At 41.5% G+C, this 16,437-nt stretch overlaps 1 protein-coding gene across 1 annotated transcript in view; it reads right to left on the reverse strand.

The window, feature by feature from the left end:
• LOC127876902 (E3 ubiquitin-protein ligase HERC2-like) overlaps positions 1-16,437 on the reverse strand; it is a 140,151-nt gene that overhangs the window by 119,926 nt on the left and 3,788 nt on the right. Inside the window, exons 5-9 of the mRNA XM_052422408.1 lie at positions 16,110-16,255; positions 3,517-3,645; positions 2,627-2,897; positions 1,674-1,917; positions 851-1,013 (exon numbers count right to left, since the gene is read on the reverse strand). Coding sequence (XP_052278368.1) covers positions 851-1,013; positions 1,674-1,917; positions 2,627-2,897; positions 3,517-3,645; positions 16,110-16,255 — 953 coding nt within the window. The remainder of the gene's footprint in view (positions 1-850; positions 1,014-1,673; positions 1,918-2,626; positions 2,898-3,516; positions 3,646-16,109; positions 16,256-16,437) is intronic.

The raw sequence follows: 16,437 nt of genomic DNA on the forward strand, positions 1-16,437 counted from the left end.
GACAATTATTCGAAGCACATCTCGGAACTTAAAAAAAATGTTTATTAGCTCATAAAAAATAAGCTTAAATTCACCAATAAAAACTGGTTTAGCTGAAGTGTTTTTACATTTGGTAATGAGCATTTTAAGTTTTGATCAGTTTTCCTGTTGGTATACTAGTAAAAGATTTTATTACCAGATGAAAATCGATAATATAACAACCATTATATGAACTTGAGCTTTATACTATCGCTATATTTAGATCAGATTTGGGGCTTTCCAAAAATTGGAGAATATGTTTTTGTCAAGTACGTTAAAATAAAATCGTAGAAAAATGCAATATGTTATCATTATTAACGGAAAAAGGGAGAAAATAATAGGATACATAGAATATTATGTAAGTTTTGGATAAAGATCAAGTTTATCATGCTCGGATCTAACGCGCTACCCTGGTTCCAAGCCTCGCATGATAAAGTTGATCTTTATCCAAACCTCACATAATATTCTTTATATCTCAGTAGGATGGCTTGGCAAAATCAATCCAACCAATTAATATGTCAGTTAAGGAATACAAGAGCCTATATAATATGCTTAAATAACTAAATAGGTGCAATACCATGGTGAATATTACTACCTTTTAACACATGAACATCAATAGAGCCACATCATGCTAAAATGGGTCTTATTCCAAATACGCCCAGCGAAGCTCCATACCAAACTGCCCAGATGAGCTACCTTGTCTGCTAACAAGACCAGAAAACCTTGCATGACTTCATAGCAGACAGCCTAGCTCCTAACCGGACTTCCTGGATAAACAAGCTGGCTGGAACTATGACCAATTTTTACATGTTGTTGCCAATTAAATACTAACCTTAATGAGCGCTCGTTTGACCTGACCAACAACCCTTAGCAGCTCTATGATGGAGCGGGGCAGGGTCTGCTTGGTGATGTCTCCGGCCTGGGTTGTGGGGTCAACCAGCCCCAACACCACGTGACCCAGGTCGAGGTGCTTGATCAGCAGGGCTAGCAATAGTCTGGAGCAGGCAAACATACAACATGAACAGCAGTCTTCAGTAGGCCCAAATACAACATGCGCATTCCATAATCAAACATAAAACACCATTATTCCATGATGGTCTCAACCCTACTAGACTATCTGTGATTGCGGGACTGAATCAGAGGGACAACTAACAAATGCTGCTGTACAACCTTTTCTGAACATTTATCTTAACAGAGTCTGTAAGGAATAATATTATGAAAATCTGACAACAAGATGGAATGTAACAGTATTTTAACCCTTACAATGCGGGAACCAAGTTTTGAAGGTCTTTGCAAACAGTTTGGATCCAGATGAGACGCCACAGAACGTGGCGTCTCATCTGGATCCAAACTGTTTGCTATTCTGATAGTAATTTTTGAAAAAAAATCGAAGAAATGCTAATTGTAGAAATTCAGCAGACGACATTTTAGCAGACGATAAATTTCCCAGCAAGCAAAGGGTTAACTCATGGGAATCTGCTATTGGGTTACAACCTTCCATACTTAAATAGACTGTTCTATTAAAAAATAAAAATGACCAGGAATACTTTTTTCATATTAAGTTTATGTATTGTTCCTTATAACTATAGGTGGTATTTATAAGTGAAACTTTAAATTCAACCAACTAGAACTTTCTATGCTAGATAAATGCCTACCTTCCAACTTCCTCGACCGGATGATCAGCAGTGAAGCTTCCAGGCAGGGAGATGTTGTGTTGCCTCGAGTACCGCTCACTCATGGCAAGGAACGCCTTCACCGCAGGGTCCTGACTGCGGCCCTCTGCCAGAGCCACCAGGAAGGTTCTTGAGGCGTCCGGTAGCGAATTCTGTCGGTCAAACAGGACCTCCTTCTCAGTGTGGCTGGTGGGCGTGATCTCAGATGACGCCTGCATACCTCCACCTGATTTTTTTTTTTTAATTTGAATTTAAATGTTGTTGTTTTTCACCATTATTTCGGAAATGTAACAAGGTAAGGTATCACACTCAGACTTTCCTGCCTGGTTTTCCAGTACTTAGTGCACATACTTATGTAAGAAATTACTGACAACTACCCAACTTTAGTAAGCAAATATCATGACTAATCAAATGCTAGGTTAAGTGGCAGGGACAGGAAATGATACTTACCGGCTTACAAGACAGAAAAATATGCAGCAATATTAAATTGCCTTATTAAAAAGATCTACAAATCAATAACCTGTCTAAAAAAGTCTGAAAACCAACATGTTAACCATTTTCAAAAAATCTGAAAATAAATCAATCACCAATGAAACAAATTCTGAAAATAAATCAATCACCAGTAAAAAAAAATCTGAAAATCAATAAATCACCTGTCAAACAAATTCTGAAAATCAATAACACACCAATCAAACAAAGTCTGAAAATCATTCAAATCACCAGTCAAACAAATTCTGAAAATAAATAAATCAACAGTGAAACAAAGTCTGAAAATCAATCAAGAAGACTCAAATGCACATATCAACTGGCCAGGTTTCACCCAAAAGTTTTACTAAATACAATTTAAACAAATTCTGTAAATCAATATAGCCAACTAACAAGCACATAACAACAGGGCCCATACAAACCCTCTACATTTATGCCCCCATGCTCACCTGTGCCCGGGGTGGTGGTTACACTGGACGACCTGCTCTCCCCCTTCTCCTCCTCGAATGGATTCCTCAGTGACTGAAGCACCTGCAGCCCTCCACGGAAGAAGTCTGACTCTAGCCAGTGACTGCAGTCTGTCTCCTCTCCAGACAGCGGGGTGGAGCGCGCCAGGTGGGAGGCATGCAGGCCCAGAAGGAGGCTCAGGGTTCGCTCGGTGTCCATCAGGGGGGACGAGGCGTTGCTCGTGTCAGTTAGCTGTATGATGTCCTTGTCAGGCTAGGAGGGGGCAAAGGGGAATTATTGGGATAAATGAATGTGGGTAAAGTGTCATCCCTGATTAGCCTGTGCAGTCTGCACAGGCTGATCTGGGATAACACTTTACCCACATGAATTTAACTAAGTTTTTCCAGAATGAGGCTCAATTTGTGATGACTTATAGAATATTATAACTGCCTTGACTATGTGAAAGAAGTTTTTTGGGCTTTGGAGGATGGGGTGACAATATGGTGATGATCAGGTAACAAAATGACTCTCAGAAAATCAGTCTAGGGATGGACAATATAAAATGATTTGAGAAGTCATCTAAGAAAATAATTTATCTTTATCTTAAGTTTTTTTTGGTAAAAGGGTGGGTAGAAAGAACATGAGGAAAAATGGGTGATGACTTTTCAGGAAAGTATACTATTGAGAAATATTAGCAATCTCAAATCCTGAATTAAAGGTCCCAATATTATAAACCTTTAAAACCAAATAATTCCTCCAAATCAGTTTCACAATCACAATGCTAAGTTATTTTATAAACCACCACAGATTAATTCCTTTTAAAATTAAAAAACTCTGACTTTCTTTTAAACAATATAAATTTTTCTCCTCACTGATCCCACAATGTTCCTACCTCGACATACTGTCCCACATAGAAAGCCTGCATCATCTCTCGCGCCTCCAGGGAGTGGTGGGCGTTCTCAAATGCCACTGTGGCGTCTAGGCCTGCCGATGCTGTCAGCACTTCCCAGCCACATGGGGCCTACAATTGACAGGCTTTCTCTATACTGATAATACAGCTCTTTAGATCATTTTTAGCTTTAATACTGTTTTAAGTAAGGCAGAGTTCCAGACAATGGAGTTGTAAGGCACTGTTTAAAGATAAACAAAGATATATTTATAAAACATGTATGCCTCGTGACTTTCAGCAAAGTTGTTCCATGACCTTGACATTTTATGATTTTAAAATGATTAAGGGTAATTCTTCGTTAAGACTAACAAGTATTCTAACTTATATGATGTTAATAAATATTTGGACATTGTGTTGAATCAAATTTCATGTTACAAGCACATGTGACCATGATAATTGACCTGTTGACCTCAAAATTAATAGGCATTTTCTATTCTGCAAAAAAACAGCATACCAATCAAAGGTATAAGAGTTTAAAAGATATTGTGCAGAAACAATTTAAGGATACAAACCACTGTGACCTTGACCTTTGACCTTATGACCACCAATTAAATAGGTCCAATCCTCCAAAGTAACCACTATACCAATTAGCATGATCATAGGTGAAAGAGTTCTAAAAATATTGTGCCAAAACTAATTTCCTATCACATGTACATGTGACATTATACCTGTTGACCTTGAAATCAAGAGGCATATTTATTTCCTCCAAAGTTACCAGCATACCAACTTAGATGATCGTAGGTCAAAGGCTTCTTTAGATATCATGAAGAAACCAATTTCTTGATACCAACCCACAAGACCTTGACCTTTTACCTGGTGACATACTGCTTTTTTATTTCATCCAATCCAACCACTAAACCAATTTGCATGATCATACGTCAGAGGATTCTCAAAACAAATTTTTTAAATAAAATTCATCTTAATTATTAAATACTTACCTGTTATCGTATGCTTATACTTTCCAAGGGGAAATAACTCATCCGGAATTTTAACTGGGAATCCGCCACCTCAATACCGTAATACAGGCCAGGTTAAACATAGTGCAATGCAACCTAGCTAAAAATCGGTAACCAACCCTCAATATTCTTTCAATATATATACAAAAATATTAATCGAATAGCGGGGTGGGAGGTGGGACTTACCGATAACAGGTAAGTATTTAATAATTAAAATGAATTTTATTTAAAAAATTTGTTTTAATGTCATAAATACTGACCTGTTATCGTATGCTGATTTTGCAGCTGCGGTGGGAAGGTTCGTATATATTTTCCCAACACAGTAGAACCCATAAACAGGGTTATCAGCTAATGATATCAAGTAATCTTCGTTAAAACGGTATTAATTATGACTTCTCGGACAGAGTAATATGTCTATGTCGTAAAGAAGACACTACCGTTAGTGAAACCACAACAAGCCCAAACGTATACAAATTGTATTGTTGGCACTTCAGAAAACGAAGATAAAAAGATGACAAGGTGGTCGGATTCCTCCAGTAAACAGCTTAGAGCACGTCAAAAAGTGGGGTGTGATTAATATATGCCCACAAAACAGACAGAGCTCTTAATTCATGCGGTCAGATCCTAAAAAGGAATGAATCCTTAGATAGGATAAGATTAACTTTCCTAAGTCGAGGTCTAACCCCGAGAAATAGAAGCCGCAGACACATCTCCCCCCCCTTTTTTGGGGAAATGAAGAGTGTCTTTGAGAACCTCGAATGGACTTCTGACTAACACTGCTGAGATAGAACTTCAAAGCCCTGATTGCCCAAAGAAGTTTATCCTCATCTTCATGACTACCAGTTTAAGAAAACTTGGAAACTTGAAGGTAGAAGCCATATAGAGGACTTGATATTAAGCAAGGAATCCTGGCTGACACAACAAAGTGAAAACGACAATAGATCCAACTGGAATTGGTCGTATTCAACAGAAAAAGCATGAATTTCACTTCTCCGTATGGTAAAAGCCATTATAAGAAGGAAAACCGTCTTAAAATTATATTGGAACTGTTAATAAGCCTGATGAAAAAGGTTCATAGGGAGCTCATTAAGCATCCCAACATGTTACACAAGTCAAAACCGCTTAAGAAGGTAAAGGAACGAAAAACATAGTGTTGACGTTCCATAGTTTGGATCAGTTCCAAAATAGGTAAGACAGCACATAGTTGCGATGACTTACACAAAACAAGGTTTACGAAAGCATAATCTCTATCCTTTGATGAAGAAAAGAACAAATTTCTTATCATCAAGAAAAAGATGAGAAAAAACCTCTATGTATCTAGCAGAGTGATTAAGGTAATAACTATGCTCTCAATTACCCAGTAAAAAAAAAAAATGAATTTCCATAGAACCTTTATACAGTTCTGATGGAATTATCCTTGCACAAGTAACAAGGATTGAAACTCTAACAGAAAAACGTTCTTCTGTAGAGATAACTAAAAGTTATTAATGGCCAGACATGAAGTGGCACATGTTTGGATCAGTAAAAATATGTCTCAGTGAGATATGATATTTGACCTGTGAAGAAGTTTCCTGAAAATAATTGTACAGGAGACTTAAAAGGTCGTAGAACCATAATCCCATGGTTCATTAAGTATATTTCATGAAATTATGGCAAAAACTCAGTTATTGCAAAAACTCACCAAGAAGGCAAGATATTCCAGTTTATGTCAATGGACGAATGTATAACAATCGCACACCCTGCTGGATCGATTTCTGTGAACTGCATTGTTGACGTTGTTCAGCATACCGGTATACACTGCGATATACGATCGCATAACGCTAATAACTAGCGTTTGATGATAAACAACATTCTTTTATATACTATGTACACCATGCAACTCGTCTGCAACTTCACTGCCGCGCATGCGCAATTACATTATTGAACCCAACGGAAAAATAATTCGAAAGAAAGAACTGCAGGACAAAAGGTCCAACAGGGCGTTGGGACGAACTGGTATGAGAAAGACGATAGAGAAAATTTGTTGTTCTTGCAAAGAACGAATAAGTTCCTGATTTCCAGTTACAAGGAGTGATAATATGATCACCTCCGTGTCTGTAAGTAAACCACGACCGATGTGTGATAGTTGAAACCATCACAAAGGAATCGTGAAAATGTGTTGTAAATGAAAAACAGCTAAAAAGAATTTTCGCTTTTCAAGATGTAGATGTGCAGGTGATATTCGTTAGGATACCACATAATTGAGAAAATCAAGATACGTTGTTCTATGTGATCGTCCATAACCTTATCTGCTCACATCTGTATAAGATGTAAGGAAGGTTGTGGTAGAATAAACTATATTCTTGCCAAGATAATCTTCTAGTCTAGACACCACTGAATAGTGGTAAATAATGACAAAAAGATGGAAATCTGTGTCATTAAATAATCCCGAGATTAATACAATTATCTTAAAAATAAAGCTGAAACGGACGTAAGAAAAGACGTCTCAGCAGAAGGACCGGTGACCGGACCGGTAAATACCGACCGGTGACCGGAACCATTTGTCAAGGATGGGTGGGCAAAGAAACCACGGCAAGCCGAACTTTCCCACTCCAAACACACTTGAAAATTGGTAGAATAGGACAGTGTTTAACACTTATAAGTTTATGACCTATCTACAGAATAAAGCCTCTTCTTGAACCAATAACAGGCGCCTTTAAAATCCTGGATAATACAGGTCGCGAAGTCATCGATTTGCGAAGTACGGAAATATGATTGATAGTGGTACCTCCGGAATCGGAGGTGTGATGGCAGAAAAAGGTGAAAACCCTAGGGGTAACCTTAAGCGGGTCCACGCTTGCCGGTAGAATGCATGGAAGTCTTAAATTCTGACTTGATTAATCCATTTACTTCAAGACTTCTAACCTGGACGAATTCCGAAAGGAATACGACCAGTTATAGGAAGACGGCCTGTTATGGCCAGAAGTGTAATAGAAGAATAACTTTAAGATGAGGTCCCTCCAGATCCTAGGATCTAAGATCTGAGTTCAATAGGTCCTAAGCCATCTACAAGACTGTAGCCGCTATGCGGTCAATCTGATAGGCAATCCTATGTATCAGAACTCTTGTTGATTCCAGTAGCTTGAAAATATGCACTGCCGTAGGAGCAATAGAAAAACAGAAGTCGATACAAATGTCGTCTTGCTAATCCTGCTAGCGTCATTAATGTGTCCCAACTGTTCCGTGACACTGACTGCAAAGTCTGAAGCCGACAGGTAAAGGCGGTTAAAACAATTCATCCTTCGGGTCTCGAACATAAATTAATAGAGGTCAAATAGTAATGTTCGACCTCAATGCTAGTCTCCGAGCCCACTTCAGCCGATCTATCTGCAAGACCCGTAGTCTGCATGTAGCCGGTTGAGATAGAAGTACAAATAACAGATATAGCATGATTTGGTAACCGTCGCCAGTAGAACATCAGTATTGAAAAACACAAAAAGTCATGTAGATTGTTGAATCCATAAAATATAGTATTCAATACAATCATAGCCAGGGGTATACAACTAGGTAATGTAGACGATACCCGTGATACTAAAAATCAGTGGAATACCGGTAATTGGTAAGTGGTGACCGAACCGGACCGGTCAATGACCGGTAACTGTAGCCCGGTGAACGGACCAGTCATAATATGACCGGTGACGTTACCAGTTAAAGACCGAAAAATGGTGGAATCCATATGGTCTGTTATCAATGTCAAGCACTGCTCGGAAAAGAAGATCATGCCAAAAAAATCCAATCCGATGGCGATGAGACATCACTTATTCTGACCGGTGATCAGTGATCGGTGATATGACCGATGAATGGTGACCGATGTCCGGTGATCGGGACCGGTATAATATAACTGCGTCAGAATGGAAATATCTGGTGCAGAAGAATGACCATCCACGAAGTCATCTGATAATTTTAACCGGAAATCAACGGTAGATTATCAGTATTAATAGGCATAAGTGTCCTTGTAGTCGTAGTGGAGAAAAGAACAGCTTATCCCGAAGCCTGAATGTTAAACGAACTAGTGTTCGTATACAACTACGGCTCGGTGACTGCAACATGTGTGGATGCCATAAGAAGAACCATCACACGTGGAATGGAGACATGATATTCCTAAAGGAATAAAATGGAGAACGTCGATATGACCAGTAGGTTCATTAACGCCTACGTGAGAAGTGGCGACATCCATATAACTTCGATGCCGAAATATTGTTCGGCTACGCTGGAAATATTGTCTTCTACAATATTGTCTCCGTGAGCATTGATATGATCGCTTACGAGCGTATCAACGCCGAGAACTGCTCAATGAAGGAGAGGTATGTTCGATAAATATCCAGTGGTGCTCAATGCAGTCCGCTGATGTCTACGTGAAGGTTGACGACGTCCTCGTTTCCTGCGATGTCGAGATCTGGATCGGCCGAGATGTGGATCGGCTGCGATGAGACCGAGATCTTCTAGAATAACGTCTCCGTGAGTGACGACGTGATCGCTTACGAGAGCCGCGACGATGAGTACTGCTCGACGAAGAAGAGCGTGTCCGATGTCTAATCCTTGATGAAGACGATGTATTCAACGAAGAATAGGAGAATAATTCAATGAAGAAGACCGAGTTCTTCTTCTTGACCGGTGACTGGTGTTATCGGTGGCAGGCCTAACTGATGACTGTTGACCGGTGACCGGAGCGGTGATCAATGACCGGACCGGTGACCGGACCGGACCGTTGACATGACCGGACCGGTGACATGACCGGACCGGTGACATGACCGGTGACCGGACCGGACCGGTGACATGACCGGTGACATGACCGGTGACCGGACCGGTGACCGGACCGGACCGGTGATCAATGACCGGACCGGTGACCGGACCGGACCGGTGACCGGACCGGTGACATGACCGGTGACCGGACCGGTGACATGACCGGTGACATGACCGGTGATCGGACCGGTGACCGGACCGGTGATCAATGACCGGACCGGTGACCGGACCGGACCGGTGACCGGACCGGTGACATGACCGGTGACCGGACCGGACCGGTGATCAATGACCGGACCGGACCGGTGACATGACCGGTGACCGGACCGGCCGGTCAGACGTCAATCAATGGTCCGTGATCAACGTCCCCGGTGACGTACCGGTCATATCATGACCAGTGTTGTCACCGGATAATGACCGTATGGCGGATGCCAAATGGTCCGGCATTGGTCGATGTCCTTGACCAATGCCATCGGGCAAAGACCGGCTGACGGGTGTCGCCATATGGTCTGATGTTGACCGACTGTCTAAGAGACTTAGCATAGTACGGTCGCGATCGTGCCCGATACCCGGTGACTGATACTGCAACTATCATCCATGATCTGCGAAGTCACCGGGTATTTATCCACTCTTGTTTCTGCGACCATCATGTAGTCGAATATATGAAAAACAAGAGCAAAGCATATTCAACCATAAACTGGTCACAGACCAGATTATCATACGGCACATAAAATCATTATTTGACCATAATGAAAATTATAATAATACTGCCGTAGATCATAAATTAAACAAAAGTTTAATTCAAAACAGATGAAAAATAAAATGACGATCAATTAGATGTCATACGGAACGTTAAAATCATTATTGCACACACTGGCAAATGATAAACAATCTGTCAATAGAAGAACACGCTTTGCACGATCTCGTAACACATTAGAAGAACATGCTTTGCACGTTCTAGCAATGTATTAGAAGAGCACGTTTTGCACGTGGTCGTTCGCGCCTGAAAACACCCAGCATGGTAGAAATAAACCATTGTTCGATAAAAACAAGCATGGCTTACCTTTTACAAATGAAACAAAATCCATTAAATCCACACAAATTAATCCGAATGAGAAATAAAAGATAAATAACACAATTTATCTATTCAAAACCCCAATCAACCAAGTGAAAAACAATATTTTAATTCAGAGCCGTAAAAGACACGTATACACCTGGTTGATCCGGAAAGAATATTGAGGGTTGGTTACAGATTTTTAGCTAGGTTGCATTGCACTATGTTTAACCTGGCCTGTATTACGGTATTGAGGTGGCGGATTCCCAGTTAAAATTCCGGATGAGTTATTTCCCCTTGGAAAGTATAAGCATACGATAACAGGTCAGTATTTATGACATTAAAATATTGTCCTAAAACAAATTTCATGTTACAAACCCATATGACATTGACCTTTGACCTTGGCAAATCAAAATTGTAAGGCTTCTATCCTTTCAACCAAGTAACCACTATAAAAATGTGCATAACTGTATATCAAAGTGTTCCCAAGAAATTTGTTGAAACAATTTTTCTGTTAGAATAGCTATATTTACTTTGACCTTAGACTTCAAGATCAATACGTGTCTTTCTTTTCTCCCAAGTAACCACCATACCTGCTTCTGTAGATATTGCAAAACCATCCTACTGACCTACCGACTGACCAACCTACTGACCTACCTACAGCCCAACCTACTGACCTACCTACAGCCCAACCTACTGACCTACCTACTGACCTACCTACAGCCCTACCTACTGACCTACCTACAGCCCAACCTACTGACCTACCTACAGCCCAACCTACTGACCTACCTACAGCCCAACCTACTGACCAATCTACTGACCTACCTACAGCCCAACCTACTGACCTACCTACAGCCCAACCTACTGACCTACCTACAGCCCAACCTACTGACCTATTGACTGACCAACCTACAGCCTTACCTACAGCCCAACCTACTGACCTACCTACAGCCCAACCTACTGACCTACCTACAGCCTAACCTACTGACCTATCGACTGACCAACCTACAGCCCTACCTACAGCCCAACCTACTGACCTACATACAGCCAAACCTACTGACCTACCTACAGCCCAACCTACTGACCTATCGACTGACCAACCTAATGACCGACCAACCAACAGCCCAACCTACTGACCAACCTACTGACCTACCTACTGACCAACTTACTGACCTAACTACAGCCCAACCTACTGAACTACCTACAGCCCAACTGACTAATCTCTGACAAACCTACAGCTCAACCTACTGACCTACCTACAGCCCAATCTACAGACCAACCAACTGACCTACCTACAGCCCAACCTACTGACCTACCTTCAGCCCAACCTACTGACCTACCTACAGCCCAACCTACTGACCAACCAACTGACCAACCTTCAGCCCAACCTACAGCCCAACCTACTACCCAACCTACAGCCAAACCTACTGACCTACCTACTTCCCAACCTACAGCCCTACCTACTGACCTATTGACTGACCAACCTACAGCCCTACCTACAGCCCAACCTACTGACCAACCTACAGCCCAACCTACTGACCTACCTACTGACCAACCTACTGAACAACCTACTGACCTATCGACTAACCAACCTTCAGCCCTACCTACTGACCAACCTACAGTCTAACCTACTGACCTACCTACAGTCCAACCTACTGACCTACCTACTGACCAACCTACAGCCCAACCTACTGACCAACCTACAGCCCAACCTACTGACCAACCTACTGACCTAATTACTGACCTACCTACTGACCAACCTACTGACCAACCTACAGCCCACCCTACTGACCTACTGACTGACCAACCAACAGCCCAACCTACTGACCAACCTACAGCCCAACCTACTGACCTAGCTACAGCCCAACCTTCTGACCAACCTACTGACCTACCTACAGCCCAACCTACTGACCTATTGACTGACCTACCGACTGACCTACCTACAGTCCAACCAACTGACCAACCTACTGACCTACCTACAGCCCAACCTACTGACCAACCTACAGCCCAACCTACTGACCAACCTACAGCCCAACCTACTGACCTATCTACAGCCCAACCTACTGACCTATCGACTGACCAACCTACAGCCCTATCTACAGCCCAACATACAGCCCAACCTACTGACCTATCTACAGCCCAACCTACTGACCAACCTACTGACCTATCGACTGACCAGCCTTCAGCCCTATCTACAGCCCAACCTACAGCCCAACCTACTGACCTATCGACTGACCAACCTACAGCCCTACCTACAGACCTACCTACAGTCCAACCTACTGACCTACCTACAGCCCAACCTACTGACCTACCTAACGCCCAACCTACTGACCTACCTACAGCCCAACCTACTGACCTACCTACAGCCCAACCTACTGACCTACCTACAGCCCAACCTACTTACCAACCAACTGACCAACCTACAGCCCAACCAACTGACCAACCTACAGCCCAACCAACTGACCAACCTACAGCCCAACCAACTGACCTACCTACTGACCAACCTACAGCCCTATCTACAGCCCAACATACAGCCCAACCTACAGCCCAACCTACTGACCTATCTACAGCCCAACCTACTGACCAACCTACTGACCTATCGACTGACCAGCCTTCAGCCCTATCTACAGCCCAACATACAGCCCAACCTACAGCCCAACCTACTGACCTATCGACTGACCAACCTACAGCCCTACCTACAGACCTACCTACAGTCCAACCTACTGACCTACCTACAGCCCAACCTACTGACCTACCTAACGCCCAACCTACTGACCTACCTACAGCCCAACCTACTGACCTACCTACAGCCCAACCTACTGACCTACCTACAGCCCAACCTACTTACCAACCAACTGACCAACCTACAGCCCAACCAACTGACCAACCTACAGCCCAACCAACTGACCAACCTACAGCCCAACCAACTGACCTACCTACTGACCAACCTACAGAACAACCTACTGACCAACCAACTGACCAACCTACAGCCCAACCAACTGACCAACCTACAGCCCAACCTACGGACCATCCTAATGACCTACCTACTCATGTTCCTACTGACCTACCTTCTGACCTTCTCACTGACCAACCAACTGACCAACCAACTGACCTACCTTCAGACCAACCTACTGACCTACCTACTCACCTACCTATTGATGGATGGACAGCTGCAAAGCAATATGTCCCTGCTCTTTTGAAGGGAGGGGGGCATAATAATGCAAGAACAAACATTATAATTTTCATTTAGAAATTTTTACTTTGCTGTTAATATTACCTTAGTGATCAATAGGTATATACATAGCCACCTTTTTAGGGGTCAATCTGTGACAAAAACCTCACAGTACTAACAAGAGCACCGCCTTTCGGGTGCAGACCCCTCATCTATTTTCTTTTTAAAGGTGAAGGGACTCTCAATTTCAATCACAAAGGAGGGAGGGGTGGAGTGAAGAGGGGTGTATAGTGTGAGGGTGTGGACATCTATTACATTATCTTCCAAAAATGCGGAAAAAAAAATGCAAAAAAAAAAAACAAACAAAAAATTCGGGGGGGGGGGGGGGGGGGGGGGTGGGGGGGGGGGGATTCTTGGGTGCAATGGTTGGACGGTATTTCAAAAATAAAATAATAAAAATAAATATTTGAGTTTTTTAACCGTTTCAAAAAGAACAAGATGTGTTTGTGAAACACAATGTCCCCCTATATGACGTTTGACCTTGTAGGATGACCTTGACCTTGACCCTTCACCACTCAAAATGTGCAGCTCCTTGAGATACACACGCGTTTCAAATATAAAATTGCTAGCTTCAATATTGCAGAAGTGACATTACATGCGCAATTTTGACCCATATATTTGACCTTGAAGGATGACCTTGACCTTGACCTTTCACCACTCAAAATGTGCAGCTCCATGAGATACACATGCATGCCAAATATCAAGTTGCTATCTTCAATATTGCAAAAGTATTCATAAAATAAGCGATTTGGGCCACATATATTTGACCTCTGACCTTGAAGGATGACCCTGACCTTTCACCACTCAAAATGTGCAGCTCCATGAGATACACATGCATGCCAAATATCAAGTTGCTATCTTCAATATTGCAAAAGTATTCATAAAATGAGCGATTTTTGCCACATATATTTGACCTCTGACCTTGAAGGATGACCTTGACCTTTCACCACTCAAAATGTGCAGCTCCATGAGATACACATGCATGCCAAATATGAAGTTGCTATCTTCAATATAGCAAAAGTTATTGCAAAATGTTAAAGTTGGCGCAAACCAACCAACCAACCAACAGACCAACAGACAGGGCAAAAACAATATGTCCCCCACTATACATAAAAAGTTGGGGGGGTGGGGTGGGAGGGGGTTGGTAAAGTAAGAGGGTGTGGTGGTCATTTGTGAGATGATCTTTAAAAAAATATAATAATAAATAAATAAATAAATAAAAACTGGGGGGGCACGGGGGATGGTTTGGGTGGAGTTTATTGTGGTATGTCAGGTAAGAGTAGTTTTGTCAAAGTATCAATCAAATCAAATCATAAATAAAGAAGTCATGGCAATTTTAGCAAAATTTAATAATTTGACCTTGAGAGTCAAGGTCATTCAAAGGTCAAGGTAAAATTCAACTTGCCAGGTACAGTAACCTCATGATAGCATGAAAGTATTTGAAGTTTGAAAGCAATAGCCTTGATAAGTTTGAAAGCAATAGCCTTGATACTTTAGAAGTAAAGTGGATCGAAACGCAAAATTTAACCATATATTCAAAGTTACTAAGTCAAAAAAGGGCCATAATTCCGTAAAAATGACAACCAGAGTTATGCAACTTGTCTTTTTACTGTACTCTTATGATAGTTTGCGAGTGTTCCAAGTATGAAAGCAATATCTATGATACTTTAGGGGTAAAGTGGACCAAAACACAAAACTTAACCAAATTTTCAATTTTCTAAGTATAAAGGGCCCATAATTCAATCCAAATGCCAGTCAGAGTTACATAACTTTGCCTGCACAGTCCCCTTATGATAGTTAATAAGTGTTGCAAGAATGAAAGCAATAGCTTTGATACTGTAGGAATAAAGTGGACCTAAACACAAAACTTAACCAAATTTTCAATTTTCTAAGTATAAAAAGGGCACATAATTCTGTCAAAATGCCAGTCAGAGTTACATAACTTTGCCTGCACAGTCCCCTTATGATAGTTAGTAAGTGTTGCAAGTATGAAAGCAATAGCTTTGATACTTAAGGAATAAAATGGACCTAAACACAAAACTTAACCAAAATTGTCAATTTTCTAAGTATAATAAGGGCACATAATTCTGTCAAAATGCATGCCAGAGTTATCTAACTTTGCCTGCCCAGTCCCCTCATGATAGTAAGTAAGTGTACCAAGTTTGAATGCAACAGCATTGATACTTTCTGAGAAAAGTGGACCTAAACGCAAAACTTAACCGGACGCCGACGCCAACACCGACGCCAAGGTGATGACAATAGCTCATAATTTTTTTTCAAAAAATAGATGAGCTAACAATCCAATCCACACTTTCCAAATGGCTCAAACCAATGTCAAACAAACCTTGTTGATGTGAGGCTAAGCAAAACAATTGATTGCATGTAAAATGAAATGATTGACATAGCATACCTCTCTTCTGAAGTCTTCATGATTTATTTGTTTGACCTCATTAAAGTCATACTCAATGTAAGCAATAACGACAAATACTATTTACAAGACTGCTCTATTATTCACCTTTGTCTTGAAGTCCTGGATGTCATAGACCTTGCCATGCAGGACGATCCACATGCCCCCATCCTTGTTGTGGTTCTCAAGGTCAGCTCTGCGGATCACCTGAACATCCTCTGGAGACTTGTGGGACACCTTGTCACTGTTCTGACCTGAGGCAAAATGAAGTCCATCCCATTTAAAAATCATGTGGGAATTTCGTATAATCCATAATAAATGTTGTCTAAACCCAATAGGTAACGACTCTTAAGCTCATTCTGACCATTCACTGATTTAATATATAACTTATGTCAAACTCTAAGGAATTGTGTTGGAATATCGGTCATTGTATAAA

The sequence above is a fragment of the Dreissena polymorpha genome, chromosome 4 (assembly GCF_020536995.1).
Source record: "Dreissena polymorpha isolate Duluth1 chromosome 4, UMN_Dpol_1.0, whole genome shotgun sequence".
NCBI lineage: Eukaryota > Metazoa > Mollusca > Bivalvia > Myida > Dreissenidae > Dreissena > Dreissena polymorpha.